This window comes from Lethenteron reissneri, chromosome 2 (assembly GCF_015708825.2).
Source record: "Lethenteron reissneri isolate LAM-NWPU_2019-01 chromosome 2, ASM1570882v1, whole genome shotgun sequence".
NCBI lineage: Eukaryota > Metazoa > Chordata > Hyperoartia > Petromyzontiformes > Petromyzontidae > Lethenteron > Lethenteron reissneri.
The window spans coordinates 10,333,909-10,350,608 of NC_083780.1; the positions used below are offsets into that span (position 1 = coordinate 10,333,909).

At 46.1% G+C, this 16,700-nt stretch overlaps 1 protein-coding gene across 1 annotated transcript in view; it reads left to right on the plus strand.

Moving 5' to 3' along the window:
- The window catches only part of LOC133343268 (epidermal growth factor receptor kinase substrate 8-like), a 52,398-nt gene that overhangs the window by 8,978 nt on the left and 26,720 nt on the right, over positions 1-16,700 (plus strand). Inside the window, exon 2 of the mRNA XM_061552729.1 lies at positions 8,362-8,395. Within this exon, the coding sequence (XP_061408713.1) occupies positions 8,370-8,395 (26 nt within the window). The 5' untranslated portion in view covers positions 8,362-8,369. The remainder of the gene's footprint in view (positions 1-8,361; positions 8,396-16,700) is intronic.

A 16,700-nucleotide genomic window follows, 5' to 3' on the forward strand; every position in this document is an offset into this window, starting at 1 on the left:
CATGATTTCCTTGAATTAATGTGGGACTGTGTAAGTCTATCGGGCTCTGTGTGAGTCAGTGGCTGTCTGTGAGTCTGTGGGTTTCTGTGTTAGTCAGTGGCTTTCTGTGTGGGTCTATGGGACTCTGTGTGAGTCTATGGGTCTCTGTGTGAGTCAGTGGCTTTCTGTATGAGTCTATGGGACTCCATGTGAGTCTATGAGTCTGTGTGAGTCAGTGGCTTTCTCTGTGAGTCTATGTGTCTTTGTGTGAGTCTGAGTCTTTTTGTGAGTCAGTGGCTTTCTGTGCGAGTCTATGGGACTCCATGTGAGTCTATGGTTCTCTGTGTGAGTCAGTGGCTTTCTGTGTGGGTCTATATGATTCCGTGTTAGTCTATGGGTCTGAGTGAGTCAGATGCTTTACGTGTGAGTCTATGGGTCTGTGTGTGAGTCAGTGGCTTTCTGTGTGAGTTTATGGATCTCTGTGTGAGTCAGTGGCTTTCTGTGTGAGTCTATGGAACTCTATGCGAGTCTTTGGTTCGCTGTGAAAATGAGACATTTCAGCTTTAAGTGGGATGAAAATTACGTTTCGGGAGAATTATGCCCAGTTTTCGCAGTCGGGGACGATGTTGCTATGCATTTCCGAGTTAAGTAATGTGCAAGTATTTTTTCCAATTTGGAAAATTTGGATCATTACACTGACTGGCAGAGGTGGGACAAAGTCATTGTTATGCAAGTCCAAGTCGAGTCTGAAGTCATCAAATTCATGACTCGAGTCTGACTCGAGTCCAAGTCACATGACTCGAGTCCACACCTCAGAGGTGGGACAAAGTCATTGTTATGCAAGTCCAAGTCGAGTCTGAAGTCATCAAATTCATGACTCGAGTCTGACTCGAGTCCAAGTCACATGACTCGAGTCCACACCTCTGCTGACTGGCACACAAATCTCTTTCTCTTCTTCGAACGAAATCTGAGGATATTTAACGTCGAAGCAGACGGTGCATAGTATTGCACCATCAATTGACGAGCAGCGTTAACCAGGGCGGCCTGCCTGATTCGAGGCGCGAAACTCCGTAAAAAGGCAGCGCTGGTGCTGCCGCTAGGCAATGTGTGTACGCTGAACTTCTTTCGCGCCGTACGTAGCCACCCGTGCCAATCGGAGGTGCGGGGGAAAAGACAACAAACTAAACACATAAAGCAGTTTAAAAAAAAATTAGTTTTCAATCTACATTTTAAAATTACATAGCTCCAGAGGCTTCCTTATAGTGAATGCCCCATTGGTGGGGGAAGGGGTGGTTATGACTCAGTGATGCACGCACAGCACTCCTTACCTGACATGCTCCTGAATGAGTCTCATGTGTCATAAACAAGGACGGTTGCCCGAAACGTCGGCCATTATATAGTTCCCCTTTTTAAGACCACCGTGTTTTTGAGGAACGTGCTGTGACTTTTCTCTTCTTGTTGACCTCTCGTCAACGCATCACCAGCAACGAAGACGCAGCAACAGCTGCGGCATCGCCAAATAATTTGTTTCAAAGCCGAGTTGAGGAGGGTGGTGGGGGGGTAGAGAGTGGGTGAAGTGTGGCATCACCGCCTAGCCCACGCCGGGCTACAAAGTCGGCTTGCCAATTGTCGCTAAGGACATCGTAGGATTTGCACAGCCAAACGCACTTCACTCGGCACGTCTGTCCGTGAAAACGGTGCAAACAAAGTGGTTTGGCAAGCGGTGATGAATGATTTTCTTTTTGGCAATTTCACCAACGTCACCTCTCAGCATAGCTGTATGTACAACGGACACCCCCCCCCCCCTCCTCTCTCCGCCGCACGAATAATATACTCACTGACCCCCCGCGGTCGAGTGTTCCGTGTCTTTCAGCCTTTTGCGTGCACAGCACAAAGATGTAAACAGTGGTTATTTACAGGCCTTTGGCAAGGACACTGCAGGTTCAAGGCTGGAGCCCCCCCCCCCCCCCAGGTCGCCGCGCGGTGCGCTAACCGCTGCACCGCCGCTCAACACACGAACATGAGAATAGTGCACCAAAGTCAGGCGATTGAAATGGAAAAGGGAAGGTCAATGCGCAAAGCATAACCCTGCGACTCGTGGCATTTACAAATGTTTGTATATGCTTATATGTGTGTATATAGAGTTAAACCCCAAAGTTCCAAAACGATAAAAACTCAACAATTTTTTTTCCAGGTAAAGCCCACTGAGCTATATAGCTCTTTGTCAGAAGCGAGCTGGCCACAAATGACAGCTCAACGAAGTGGCTTATCGTGTGGACATTTCTAGCAGTAGACAAATACTCTGAACGCACGTTGTTGATTCTAAATGTGGAGGGAAAAAGCGGAGGACCCGGAGAAAAATTCACGCGACGACGGGGAAAACACACAAACTACAAATATACAACAGGCGTCAGAGTCGGAATAGAACCCAACACATTCCTGCGGAGGGAGTTGGTAGGAACGTTGGGTTGCTCAGTCAATGGCCAGGGTCAACAGCGGCGTGGTGTATTCCGCAAATATAGCCGACTGTGAGGGCAGCCACAAGCCGGCGTGAGTAGGTTAAACGTTGAGTTTTATAAGGGCACCACGGGGTGAGCAGCCCCTCCCCACCCAGCCCCACCCCTCCCACCCCCCACCCAGCCCCACCCTCCCCACCCAGCCCCTCCCCACCCTCCCCACCCAGCCCCTCCCCACCCTCCCCTCTCCACCCAGCCCCACCCCTCCCATTTTTGGATGCTCGATGGACGGACGGACACAATAATCTCCTATGGGCTGGTGGAACCAGGTGGTTCCTACCAGTATAACCTCCTTCATACCAAGCGAGGGAGTTAACATCTCGCCACCGCGACACAGCCAACGTCAAAGTGTCCAGCAACGAACAGCACAATCCAAGTTGTAATCAAAGTCACAAAGAGATGAGCACGGCTAGAAGAGCTTGTGGATATTTGTGTTGAACCAATGTTGCTGAAATTATGCACACCCAGAAGGCCATGTGGCTTACGTGATAGTAAAAAAACGATCTTGTATTGTTCAAGTCGAGGGACATGCATGTGAAGGAGGCGTCTTGTCTATGTATTGTGTGCCTGTGAATCGCGTTATTTAACACGTTTTACTTGAATCGTTACACAACACTATACTAGGTGTGCAATACTGTACATCATTGACTTTTCTTTCCAACTGTTGTTAATTTTTAACGTCAACACCCCAAGGGAGGCACATTTTTGTACTCTTTTACGGCAATTATATTAGAACTGTGTCATCTACGGTGCCGTGTCACGAGACAAACACATTTCCCATTTGTAAATCTCGCGTAAAGTAGAACACCTTCGCTACACGGGAGATAATGACCCGTGGAAGATAATAGCGCTGAACTACTACCAGGCTCTCGTATATTTTCCTTCTGTCCGTATCCGCATTAGGTGCTCGTGAACTCTCGCACCACATGCCCCCTTTCTATAGAGGTGTCTGTCACATCTATTCTAGATTTGAAGCTTTCGTGACTGCAAGTATTCATATTCTTAGGTTTTTCGGTAAAGTCACGTAGGTAAAAAATTAAAATTAAAATTAATAAAAGTAAAATAAAAATAAAATAAAAATCACGACGTTTAGGAGGCAACACAACCTGAAGACGGAAGCTTGTGTTGCCTCCGAAACGTCGTGATTTGTATTTTATTTTGATTTTACTTTTATTAATTTTATATTTTTTACCTACGTGACTTTACCGAAAAAACCTAAGAATATGTCACATCTATATCAGCTCAAGCCTCCTGTACGTCACGTGACCTCTGTGTGACCACGCCCAATCTGAATGCCTCTCCTCTCCCCACCGCCCGCTGTGAAAATGGACGCCGCTCCGTACGGCAGCTTCGAGGCCCTTACGTAGCCACTTCCTCGCTGCCCTCATCTCTCCTGACCCACACCCAAATCAAGGTCAACTCAATTGAAGGCCATAGTCAACACAAACGGTTATTTTAATGGTACTTAAATCGTGGAAGGGACTCAATTTGGCGAATATGGAGCTGGGATGTGCGTTCCGCATGGTGGGAGCTGCATATGGGAAGGCGAAATTGCCCACCCACTGTCTTGCGTTTAACTTGAGGTTGAATGAGCAGCTCCATACTGGATCTACGTAGTACTCTTGATGGATGGATGGATGTTGAACTTCAGTATGGGGAAGGGTGGTGGGGGGGGGGGGCTCAGACTCCTCCAGTCCCCCGTGGCTACAAGGCTGCCAACGGTAGAAGTTTAACCACGCAACGAACATTACTAAAGTCGAGTTGTGGCAGCCGCCGACATGAACTTTGAGAGTGGAATGTTTTAACTCGTCACTGGAATGTGACTTTGGCAGGCAATACGGTGCCGGGCCAACGCCTCTCGTTTCACTGCCAAGGCAGGGCAGGCACTCAAACGGAGCGTGAGCATTTGGTAATGTTCATGACCCAACGGTGCCTTGTTTTGGCGAGCCGTGGCGAGCAGTGGTGAGCAGTGGTGAGCGGTGGTGAGCTGTAGTGGGCGGTGGCGAATTGTGCCCAGGGCAGCAGAGGTAACCGCGGGAGTTGGAGCTGCGTGTCTTACTAGCACGTGGTTAACGGTGTCACTGGCTTAGATTTTGGAGTCAAAGTATTTGCCGGTGTGAACGTGGCCGCTCTAGCCAACATATCTCTATGCAGGGGAGCATCCACATCGGACCAGTAAACCAGGGAAATGCTCACGGTGGTTATTGGTCATATTACTGATTGTCCACTCCACACTTCTTCACGGATAAGAAGAGTTGTACTGCGCCATACTTACGCGACATCTACGCAACTTCTGGCTAAATGATCAGCGGTGAGTCCCCCGCTCCTGCTCGTGCGCTGCCGTGACTGGAAATGGTTCCGTCGTCAGCACACTCAGAGTTTTGGTGCTGAAGGGAGAACAACGAGGATGTAAAAGTGCCAGAGATGGTGTCCACAATGTCACGGGAGTCTCTTAGCCATGTCGAAATTAAACTAAAATGAAACTTCTGTTTTTATTAAACCAGGTAAGGCCCATGCCTAGCCACCCGCGCACAATAATCCCATGTGGGCTGGTGGGACCAGGAGGTTCCTAGCAGTATAAATAGTTTCAAATTATGTGAATACTGAAAACAGTATGTCTTATCTCATATTCATATCGCGCTATTATACAAGGCGCTTTTACAAGGGTTACGAGAGGTACAATTAGGGTAGCTAAAGGTGATACGGTGAATAGGGATGGGGTATAGTGGTGTGTATTCTTAGGTTTTTTTTCCGAAAAAACCTAAGAATATGAATCCTTGCAGTCACGAGAGCTTCAAATCTAGAATATAGGGGTGTGTTCGAGAAAAAATTAGTGGAGGGCGGAGGGTGTCGGGACCCCCACGACACCCCTGGTAGCTACGCTCCTGGCTGTGCCTCTGCGCGTTATTTTGTTAGGTCAAGGGGGGTGGGCCCCGCACCCCGCAGCATGAAGGGCCCTGGATTCGATATCTGGCATTGGCACCTCTCTGTGTGGAGTTTGTACGTTCCCAACCTTCCCTGTTCCGCACGGGTTTCCTCTGGGTTGCCTGGTTTTATTCCACGACTAAAAAAGAAACACCATGCAATGTTGATTTAAAGCTTTCGTGACTGCAGGGATTCATATTCTTGGTTCTATCGGTAAAGTCACGTAGAAGGGAAGTAATAAAATAATATAAATATAAAACAATAAAAATTATCACGACTTTTCGACTGATGATTGCTTGTGTTGCAGAAAGAACCAAGAATAAGAATACCATGCAATGTGTCTGTAGCTGGTGTGAGCCAAACATGCCAATGCTGAATAATACCTTCAAATTATTCAATTGGGATCGCAGACAGAAACTTTGCCCACTGTGTACTATTCAACATTGTTAATAAGTATGCATTGTGGATTTTTTTTGTTTATTTGGACAAATTGTAAACGTATTCTTGGTTCTTTCGGTAAAGTCATGTAGAAGGGAAATAATAAAATAATATAAATATAAAACAATAAAAAATAAAAATTATCACGACGTTTCGACTGCAACACAAGCAATCATCATCAGGTGTGAAATCCACAGCTTGTGTTGCAGTCGAAACGTCGTGAGAATTTTTTATTATTATTTTATATTAATATTATTTTATTATTTCCCTTCTACGTGACTTTACCGAAACAACCAAGAATATGAATCCCTGCAGTCACGAAAGCTTTAAATCAAAATTGTAAACGTTCAACATTCCAGCAAGTTGCATCTAATAACGCGACAGAATGTGTTAACGCGCGCAGAGCCAGCACGGGTAACTACAGACAAGGGGTAAAGCAATCGGAACCGGCACCACCAATTGGCTAAACGCTGTGGTCCTATACCGACTATAATCACCCAGGACTGTCTGTCCTTCACGCTCGTTACGTCACTCCACATCGACCAGCCCCCTTCATTAATAATCATGAGCAGGTGACGTCCTCCAAATGGACACCCCCCCCCCCTCCTCATTAATAATCATAAGCGGGTGTCGCCACTCAATATGGAGTACTCCCCCCACTGATGGAATACAGGTGGAAATTAATACTAAACTTTTTTTTTATTTTACCAGGTAAGGCCCACGGAGCTATATGGCTCTTTTCAGAAGCGACCTGGCCACAAATGGCTCAACAAAGTAGCTTAACACGTGGAAATGTATAGCAGCCAAATACTCTAAAAGTGTAATGTTGATTATAATAAGTATAACCCGTAAAAACAAAGTTTTTCACTATAAATCCTTTATATGCGTGGCGGCTAGAGTCCTCTCGTCCTCTGGCTTGAGATGGCTGCCACCTATGGGTCAGATGATTGTCTGCCAGCATTAAGCAATTGGTAATTAAATATTTATTTTATTTTTCCTAAACAGTGTAAAATTTTGGGAAAAAAATTTCACGAAAATGAATTGTCACGCACAACGAGTCTGTGTGGAAAATGTCAGCTCGATTGGATCACGGGAAGTGGGTTAAAAAAACGACCGAAAGATTTGCACGGTCGTAAGCAAGCAAGCACGCAAGCACGCAAGCACGCAAGCAAGCAAGAAAGTGAACTTAATATAAAGGATTTAAAAATCCACGCGACCACGGAGAGGACACGCAAACTCCAAATATGCAGGCGTCAGGCTCGAGATCGAACCCACGACGTCCTTGTATACCAGGCGAGGTAGTTAACATCTCCTAGCCGCCCACTGTACTGCAATACTGTGGCAAGCCGGGAGATGGTGAGTTCCACCATCACCCACGGGTAGGGAGGGAGTTTCACAAACGTGTGCAATGCACCACCCAATACGCGCCTCCAAAGTGCTGGATTACAGGCGTGCATAGCCACCCGTGGCTGCATTGAATTGCGTAACAGAGTCAGAATCATCTTCTTGGTTCTTTCGGTAAAGTCACGTAGAAGGGAAATAATAAAATAATAAAAAATAAAACATAATAAAATACAATTCGCACGACCTTTCGGCCACAACGCAAGCAGCCGTCAGACTCTTAATCTTTCCCCGGAGAAATTTGAGGAGCTATGAAGCCCTTTTTCACAGACGTCCAGAGAAGCTTCCGTGAGTCAAGGTTTTTGAATTATGTGAATACTGAAAATGGTATATGTTCGGGATGTGTTTGCATACATTTTTTGGATTGATAAAAAATATATATATAGGGGCCGTCCATAAATGACGTCACGCGATTTTGGACGATTTTTGACCCCCCCCCCCCCTCATTACACGGCGTCACAAAAAGTCAGACCCCCCCTCAAATATGACATCGCAAAGCTCTGCCCCCCCCCCCCAAAAAACATATTTCCATTTTGAAAATTAAACATGCTTCAACTCTCTTTAAACTATTGTCATTGTAGTGCGTATTTAATATGGCGATGCACTCTGATGTGGTAGAAGAAAACATTTATTAAAACGTCTATTCAATTAAGTAGAACGTGTTGTCTATATTTATTTTAATTTGCGCATTTTTACGTGACGTCACATTTCTCAAACCCCCCCTGCCCTCGTCACACATCGTCACAAATGTCTGACCCCCCCCCCCACCTATGTGCGTGACGTCATTTATGAACGACGGCCTCTAGATACAAAAATCTGGTCTAGATTTGAAAATTCGGACGGTCCAAAAACAATGTTGTTGTGGATTGATCCGAAAGGTGGTGTCACGTGGACGTGACTTCTGTAAGCACGACATGTATATTACTCTGTGATGTAATCCCAAAACCCCAACATCTGACATCCTCAATTGTGCTTTAAAACGAAATGCTGAAAACCCATAATCCGATATTTAAAAAATGTGAAATCCTGAGTATGCTGTGCATATTCGCCGCTGGTCCATGTGTCATTTATTTACAATATCTGCTTTTGTTTTTCTTTTCAGGACCAACAATGACTTCATACCCTGGCGGCCATGGGTAACGTATTTGCATTTTAAATATTAAATTCGAAAATTATTTGGTGCATGTCGCTTGTTAATCTTCCCCAGAGAAACATTGCACATTTGTCACACACTACCTTACCTCCGTGTCTTTAACATTTTAAAGGGCCATGTTTCATTCAGCCTTGTCAATCCACTGCTGGATGAAGGCCTCCCATATGCCGCGGCGATCATGGTGGAAGTTTGGCCACTCAGAGGTTCCTGGTGGCCTGGGGCGGAATGTCACGTTGGGCCCTCTCATCCCACAATCCACAAGCCCATTGTGGGGTCCTCCTTTGTTGTGAGGCCCAGGGAAAAAAAATCTCCAATTTGGCCCCTCCGCTGGACAGCTCTGCGTTGGGCGTATCATAAACATAACAATAGATGTATCGACGTACCGTCACACGCCTAATTATAACAAGACCTCTGAGATGATGTTGCGATCGGAATTCCACTGCTGGATGAAGTGCTCCCAAAACTGCGTCGGTCCACGGAGGCTGTTTGACCATACTTCACCATGCCGGTTATAGATATCACTCGGCACCCATGTTAGCTCTGGTTGGGAATCTAACTCAGATCGCCGGGTGCAGTGGTGTGCTAACCGCTGCACCACTGATCCACACCGAGTATCAGCTACATCCACACAAATTATCATCCGACGCCGTTCTCACCGGTCGTGCGATCACCACAAAGGCAATAAGCCCAAACGATTGATTCGTTCATCAATTTAATTGCAACCCTGTAACCCAGGGCTTAATTTCTCATGGAATATTTTCTGAGCCCTCCCCCCGCCCTGTACCCATTAGCCGGGTGCGGGGTTGGGGGGGGGGGGTGCCCAAAGGGGGAGGGGTGGGTGAATTGTTACATGTACCCGCAAAGTGTAAAACTCGTACCCAAAACAAACAACATCTCTCCAAGACTGACAACGAGGTGGGGTGAGAATAGGGTTTGTCGCAGTAGCACTGTACAACTCTGTGCGATGTGCTGCTGGGTTGTCCCCTGTTTCCCGGAGAAGCTCCCGACACGTGCTGCGAAACGTCGGACATCGTGCCAGACATGCCACGTGGGGCCAACGTTGGCCACGTGGTTGGAACCACTGAGTCGACGTTGAGCTAACGTTGGACCAACCCAACGTTCCAACCCAACGTTCCATGCAACCCGCAGACGCAGCGGAGAGCTAGCCAGATGAATCGCCGAGCAAGACGTGGGGGTTTTTTAAATTTTAATTGTCAAGATGCAAATCTTGCCCCGTGCATCCCGATTGAGGCAGTGCCCTACCGTAAAACATGGAAGCAGAGAGAGATATATATACACGCGGTTATCCCTCTGCCACTTGGAGATACGTTATCTCCCAACTCGCTCGTACGCCTTCCACGCGACGGACTAAAGTTCTTGAGCACGAGGCACCAGTCGTAAATGCCGTAATGGCGAGGGCCAGCGGTGCGCGTGGTGCATTATTAACTTTTATTTCTACCCAGGAAAGGCAGCCTCACTGGGTCTCAAACAGGCCTCGTGCTGAGGGGTGGGTGCTGTGTCTGGGCCCTCCGATGCCGGACATCGGTTTGGCCCACCCAAAGTTAATTCTCCTTAGCGGTCTGGCCCACAACTACAACCGCAACCGCTCCACTGGCCTCATTGGCTAAAACCACGCAGCAAAATTGCCCCCCTACTGCGGAACTACTGCAGACGACAAGGCCGTAATTATAATATACAGTATATTGGGGGGGGGGGGGCAGACATCCCCTCCCCACCAATATTCAAATATGTTCAAAATGTCCCCCACAACTTTTTTCTTCTTGGTTCTTTCGGTAAAGTCACGTAGAAGGGAAGTAATCAAATAATAAAAATAAACATAATAAAATAATTCTCACGACGTTTCGGCCACAACGCAAGCAGCCGTCCTCAGGTGAAACCAGGTCTGTCGAGGCGACAGCGTCTGAATGAAACAGCACACGTGCTTGGAGCATGTATATAAGCTGGGTTGGAAGGGGGGGGGGGAAAGGGAGCGCCTTGACAAAATAATTTGCATATCAAGAGGAATCCAGCATACCCCACAATATATTGCTATAAAATACAATTCTGTTTATATGATTGTCAAGGACGCTTGTGTTGCGCCCGAATCGTCGTGGTTTAATTTAGTTGTTTTCATTTATTTTATTTCACTTTTTTACCTACGTGACTTTACCGAAAAAAACAGAGTATGAATCCTTGCAATCACGAAAGCTTCAAATCTAGAATTATATGATTGTGGTTATGGTTGTACTTATTAATCCCTAATCTTTGCCATTACATACAATGAAACAAGTAAAGGTAAAAAAGAAAAAACAGAGCAATGTAATACAATACACTATTAGACATTATTGTAAAAAAAAAAAGTCCATCCTATGTGTTAGTGATTTTTTTATATTTTAGGCAGGAAATTCGTTTTCAAATTTAGATATTTTTTTTTTTTACTGGAGGGGGGACCCAACACCGCCTGGGAGATTTGCCCCCCCCCCCCCCAATGTTGACTCCGTGGCTACGGCCTTGACAGACGATACTTGCACGTGAAACCACAGCAGCACCATTGCTTCGCGATAGCCCTGACGCTCCAAGAATATCCCGAATAACCAAAACGTACCGATGATTTGAATTCGTTGTTTTTATTCGGACCATCAAATGATATTCCCACAAGCCACCCGGCGCTTCCTGCATATTTTCCACAAAAAAAATCATTCCAGTTGTGCTATCAAGGTCATGGTGTCATGAGACTAATTATAATCCAATCTTGATTTGAAGCTTTCGTGACTGCAGGAATCCATACTCTTTGGTTCTTTCGGTAAAGTCACGTGGGTAGAAAAATAATAGATCACGACGTTTCGATCGCAACACAAGCAATCGTCAAAACTGCTGAAGTAGGCAGTTTTTTCTTGCTGTGGTTGTTCCACCTGATGACGATTGCTAGTGTTGCAATAGAAATTATAATCCGTTTGGAAATGTCACAGAGAAATGCGTCCATTGTGCCAGAGAACGACCCGCGGAAGCATTTGGTTCACATAAGTTCTCCTCCAAAACATCCTTCAAGTGGCTCTAGTATCCTCCTCATTTCTGTACAACTGCTTCTTGTTGTCTTCTTAGTTCTTTCGGTAAAGTCAGACCTGTTCTTCACCTGAGGACGGCTGCTTGCGTTGTGGCCGAAACGCCGTGAGAATTGTATTTTATAATGTTTTATTTTTATTATTATTTTATTTCCCTTCTACGTGACTTTACCGAAAGAACCAAGAAGATGAATCCCTGCAGTCACGAAAGCTTTAAATCGAAAAGCTTTTTGTTGTGTTCAGTTGATTGTCCTTGCCCGAGGCACCTTCGATTAGCACGGTTGGCTACGTACGGTGCGAAAGATGTTCAACGTGCGTGCATGCGTGCAGGAGGGTCCTGCTAAGTTTTCACAGTTGGATGTAGCCATAGCACTGTGGCTCTATTCAATGAGGTCATTTGCCGGTAGATAAAAAAACGTGGCAAAGTTTGACCCTGACGCTGATAACACGTGGCCTACTCGTTTCCGAGTGACGTCATGGGGATCTTTAACGTTCAACTGTGACGCAGGCGGCGCGTGGCATTTGCGGCAAATAAACTCACGGTAGGAACCCTGACAAGACCACCAAATGTGGCCACGCACACCAGAATATGGTGATGCACACCACTCTAGGATACAAGTTCATTTATTAGGTATAGCCCGGTGAGCCATTCTGCTCTTGAATCGGGTGCAACCGCAACAACAACAAAACATGAACAAGAAAACATCTTAAAGTGAATATGTGACTAAGTGCAAACAGAAAATCCAAGAAAAGACAGCAAAATATTGCAGAAAAAAACACCGTACACCAACGCTTGCGTGCAAAAATCCCAGTGGGATGCAAGTCAAGCAACAACAACAACCACAAGACAACTTAGATTAAGGCCATCAGTATTACTCCGTACTACACTTACAAAGATCGAGAATAAGAAGAAGCAGAGACGGAGAGAGAGACAACGCGTTGGATTCATGATGCGAAGAGAGACGTCAAGCAGAGGGGATTGGTGATGGGCAAAGCCGTGAAAGACATGGTGGATGACAGGCAGCAATGGAGGGACTTCACCCAGACCCATCATCATTGCCGAGCATGATGGACTGGAGCTGGAGACGAAGGCAGAATTAACAAGGGCGGCCATGGGGGCTCGAACCGCGGGACCTGTGGGCCCATTCACGGCGCCATTAAGGGGCCGTCCATAAATGACGTCACGCACCTGGGGGGAGGGGGGGGGTCAGACATTTGTGACGATGTGTGACGAGGGGGGGAGGAGGGAGAAATGTGACGTCACATCAAAATGCGCAACTTTAAATAGAGTGCAGCGCCACATTAAATACGCACTACAATGACAATAGTTTAAAGCGATTTGAAGCACGTTTTATTTTCAAAATGGAAATATGGTTATGGCGGGGGGGGGGGGAGCAGAGCTTTGTGACGTCATACTTGAGGGGGGGGTCTGACTTTTTGTGACGCCGCGTAACGAGGGGGGGGGGGGGTCAAAAATCGTCCAAAATCACGTGACGTCATTTATGGACGGCCCCTAAGAACGCAGCACGCTCGTGTCCCATTTTCCAGGGCTGCGTTTCGTTCGGGTGAATGCTTGTGCTTAAATTCATAACCGAGTGGCACGAAATAACAATTTATTCACGGAAAGGTCACGGAAATCGGGTGGGGCAGGATCCCACCTAAAAATCTACTTTAATTTTTTTCACTTGAATAGAAACAAAAATATGACACACACCACTATTGTTTTTAAAGCCGAGCTTGTTAAAGAATAATTTAAAAACAATAAAATTCCAGAATTTAAGTCAAAAATGGCAAATTTTACAAATTTTCTTAAGTGTTTTTGGGGCATTTCCAATTGATTCAGATAGCGTACGATGTAGATGATCGATTGTAAATGCATGTTTGCACGACATCACACGCTTGCGATGCACGTGTGCAACCACCACGCAGGACACCTTTGCAAATGGTGACGTTCTGCCCGAAGGGAATTTTCCAGGTGAAATTTTTTGACAGAGCAAGTGGCTTACCACGTGGAAATATGTAGCAACAAAATACTCTGAACGCGTGTTGATTCTAAATGTGGAGGGGAAAACCGGTGGACCTGGAGAAAAATCCACGCAATCATGGGGAGAGAGGACGAATCTCCTCCACCTGTCCCACCAGTGTGGGATCGAGTGTTGCCCCCTCGCACACGTGTGTGTGTGTGGTCCGGATGCTCTGGTTTCCTCCGACACATGTGAACGCTCATTATTCGGCTGAAAACATCTCCGTGCACAGAGGACCGCAGAGCTTGGGGGGAATGGTGTGCCTTCTCACCTTTCACATGCCTGTGGTGACGAGAGCGAGCAAATTCGTGTCGCACACTAAAAAATACAATTTAAATTAATAAAAGTTCCATAAAAAATCACGACGTTTCGGAGGCAACACAAGCCTCCGTCTTCAGCTGGAACCATCACAGCACGACTGCTGTATCGTGTTGCACGTCACAAGGTTGAAATTTCCGTTGCGTTATCTCGCAAGCGGTCTCGCCCAGGTGAAAGCAGGATGATGTAGAACCCACCTCCACCCTTGCCGTCTTAATCGCAACTTATCATTGGAAACTAATTATCTCTGCCTCTCGACCGCCTATCTCCACCATACAACAAGTGCCTCATCACAGCAGCTAATAAATAGTCTTGGGTGATAAACGTAGACGTGCCAGACTTGGGTAAGAGTCCGGGGTGTGGGGGAGGAGTGGCACCTCAGTAGTTAGGGGCCGTTCATAAATGACGTCACGCACCTAGGGGGGGGGGGGGTCAGACATTTGTGACGATGTGTGACGAGGGAGGGGAAGGGGGTTTGAGAAATGTGACGTCACATCAAAATGCGCAACTTTAAATAAATATAGACAACACGTTCTACTTCATATTCTTAGTTCTTTCGGTAAAGTCACGTAGAAGGGAAATAATAAAATAATATAAATATAAAACAATGCAAATTCTACTTCATTAAATAGACTTTTCAATAAATGTTTCATCCTACAACATCAGAGTGCAGCGCCACATTAAATACGCACTACAATGACAATAGTTTAAAGCGATTTGAAGCATGTTTTATTTTCGCCGTGTGACGAGGGGGGGAGGGGGGTCAAAAATCGTCAAAAATCGCGTGACGTCATTTATGGACGGCACCTTAGCAGACTGAAACCATGAGCTTTACCTACGTTTGATTCCCGTCCACGGCTTCCATCAGTTGTGATCTGGATCTGGAGTTCCCCTCCTTCACCAACACTCGCTGACCACGTGGTGAAGTATGACCACGTGACCACCATGACTGGCGTGACACGGAGAGGCATTCATCCAGTAGTGGACCGACAACTTTTTCCAATGTCACGTGTCTCAGTACCACTGGGGGGTTAGGGCACGCAACTCACAAGCAGAAGGAAATTGGTTCAAATGCCACTCGGGGGAGTCGGACCATAATAATTTTTGGGATCGATAAACGAGTACCACTTTGTGGGAAGTTAAATGTGGTCGTCTTATGGACAGAATGGTACTCGGCATAGGAATATCGAATTTTACTGGCGCAGCAATGTCAAGGGAGATATTCACTGCCCCATATTGAGTTGGAACTCTTCGCTTATTTCACTTTGAATTAGTGAATTATACATTTTGACTTGAAACTTTCGTGACTGCAGGAATTCATATTCTTTGGTTCTTTCGATAAAGTCACGTAGATAGAAAATATATATATAAACTATCCGTTAATAGTTTAAATATAGAGCCAAACCACATTTATGGTGTGGCTTGGCTCTCCAACACACCAGTGTGCTGTACTAGTAACGAATTGGCCACGTTCTGTTTACGTCACAAACCTTACTAATAGGCTGTGTCGGGTGGTGGGGGTTTAACGACACATTTATATACTTACGCGATCTAAACCAAAATAACCTGTATTATGGATGATATTGGTTGCGAAAGCCTACGTGTTAAACATTTAATTGTTATGAAATACTGTATTTCCAAGAGGTGGGTCCACACCTGAGTGCTTTAAATGTTTTCAGCCAAATAACGGGTGTTCATACGTGTCGGAGGAAATGGATCACGCGTCGAAAATCCACGCGTGCGAGGGGGAAACACTCTATCCCCGTGCAGATACAGTCTGTTCTCCTATAACGCGTGTGGTTTTCAAAGCGCGAACTGGATATAAGGCTCTTGATGTATTCGGGAACATATATATTTTTAAATCCTTTATATTAAGTTCACTTGCTTGCTTGCTTGCGCGCTTACGACCGTGCAAATCTTTCGGTCGTTTTTTAACCCACTTCCCGTGATCCAATCGAGCTGACATTTTGCACACAGACTCGTTGTGCGTGACAATTTATTTTCGTGAAAAAATGTTTCCAAAATTTTCCACTTTTTAGGAAAAAAAAATATTCATATTTAATTTAAAATACCAATGTGATAAAAATGAAACTCTTACTCAAGAAAAACGGAAATGAATAATCAAATAAAACCGATGCCACGCATATAAAGGATTTATAGTGAAAAACTTTGTTTTTACGGGTTAATTTTTTAATGACGCTGATGTGAATTGGATACAACGCGATTGTGTGAACAGAACTACTTCGCGCGAGTAAGACTGAGTGTTCGTACGGCTGCCTGGGCATAGTATCACACAAGGCGGGATGCTGTTGGATGTTCCTAGACGCTACCCACGCGCCTCAGCCTTTGTTCGGTCTGCGTGCACACCTCACGTGCTATCGCGGACTGTGCTTCACTTGATGTTGTACCCAGTGTTCTTCAGGAAGGCAACAGCTACCGAGTTTCGATTTAAAGCTTTAGTGACTGCAGGGATTCATCTTCTTGGTTCTTTCGGTAAAGTCACTTAGAAGGGAAATAATAAATGATTGCCGGTTTTTAATGGAATTTTTAAAATTCACTTATTCAAATTGACAAAGTTCGATTCATGATGGCAGCACGCAACGGCCTACTGCTTTCGAGTAACGTTTCGATGACGTCCGGAGACATGTAATGTCCACCGCGAAGCAGACAGCTCTTCACACGGCCGCGGGTATTATCCAGGGCGGCCGTGCGGTTTCGAAACCGCGAGCCCCCCTGCGACGCGCTGCCGCTCGCTCCGTGTCACCGATTTAGTAACTGAACCTTACACCGACCCCCCCCCCCCCCCCCCCCCCCCATGGAGGTGGTCGCGACGACGCGGTTGGTTTCACGAACGCCGTGCGGCTTAACGAGCCCGGGAGGCGGC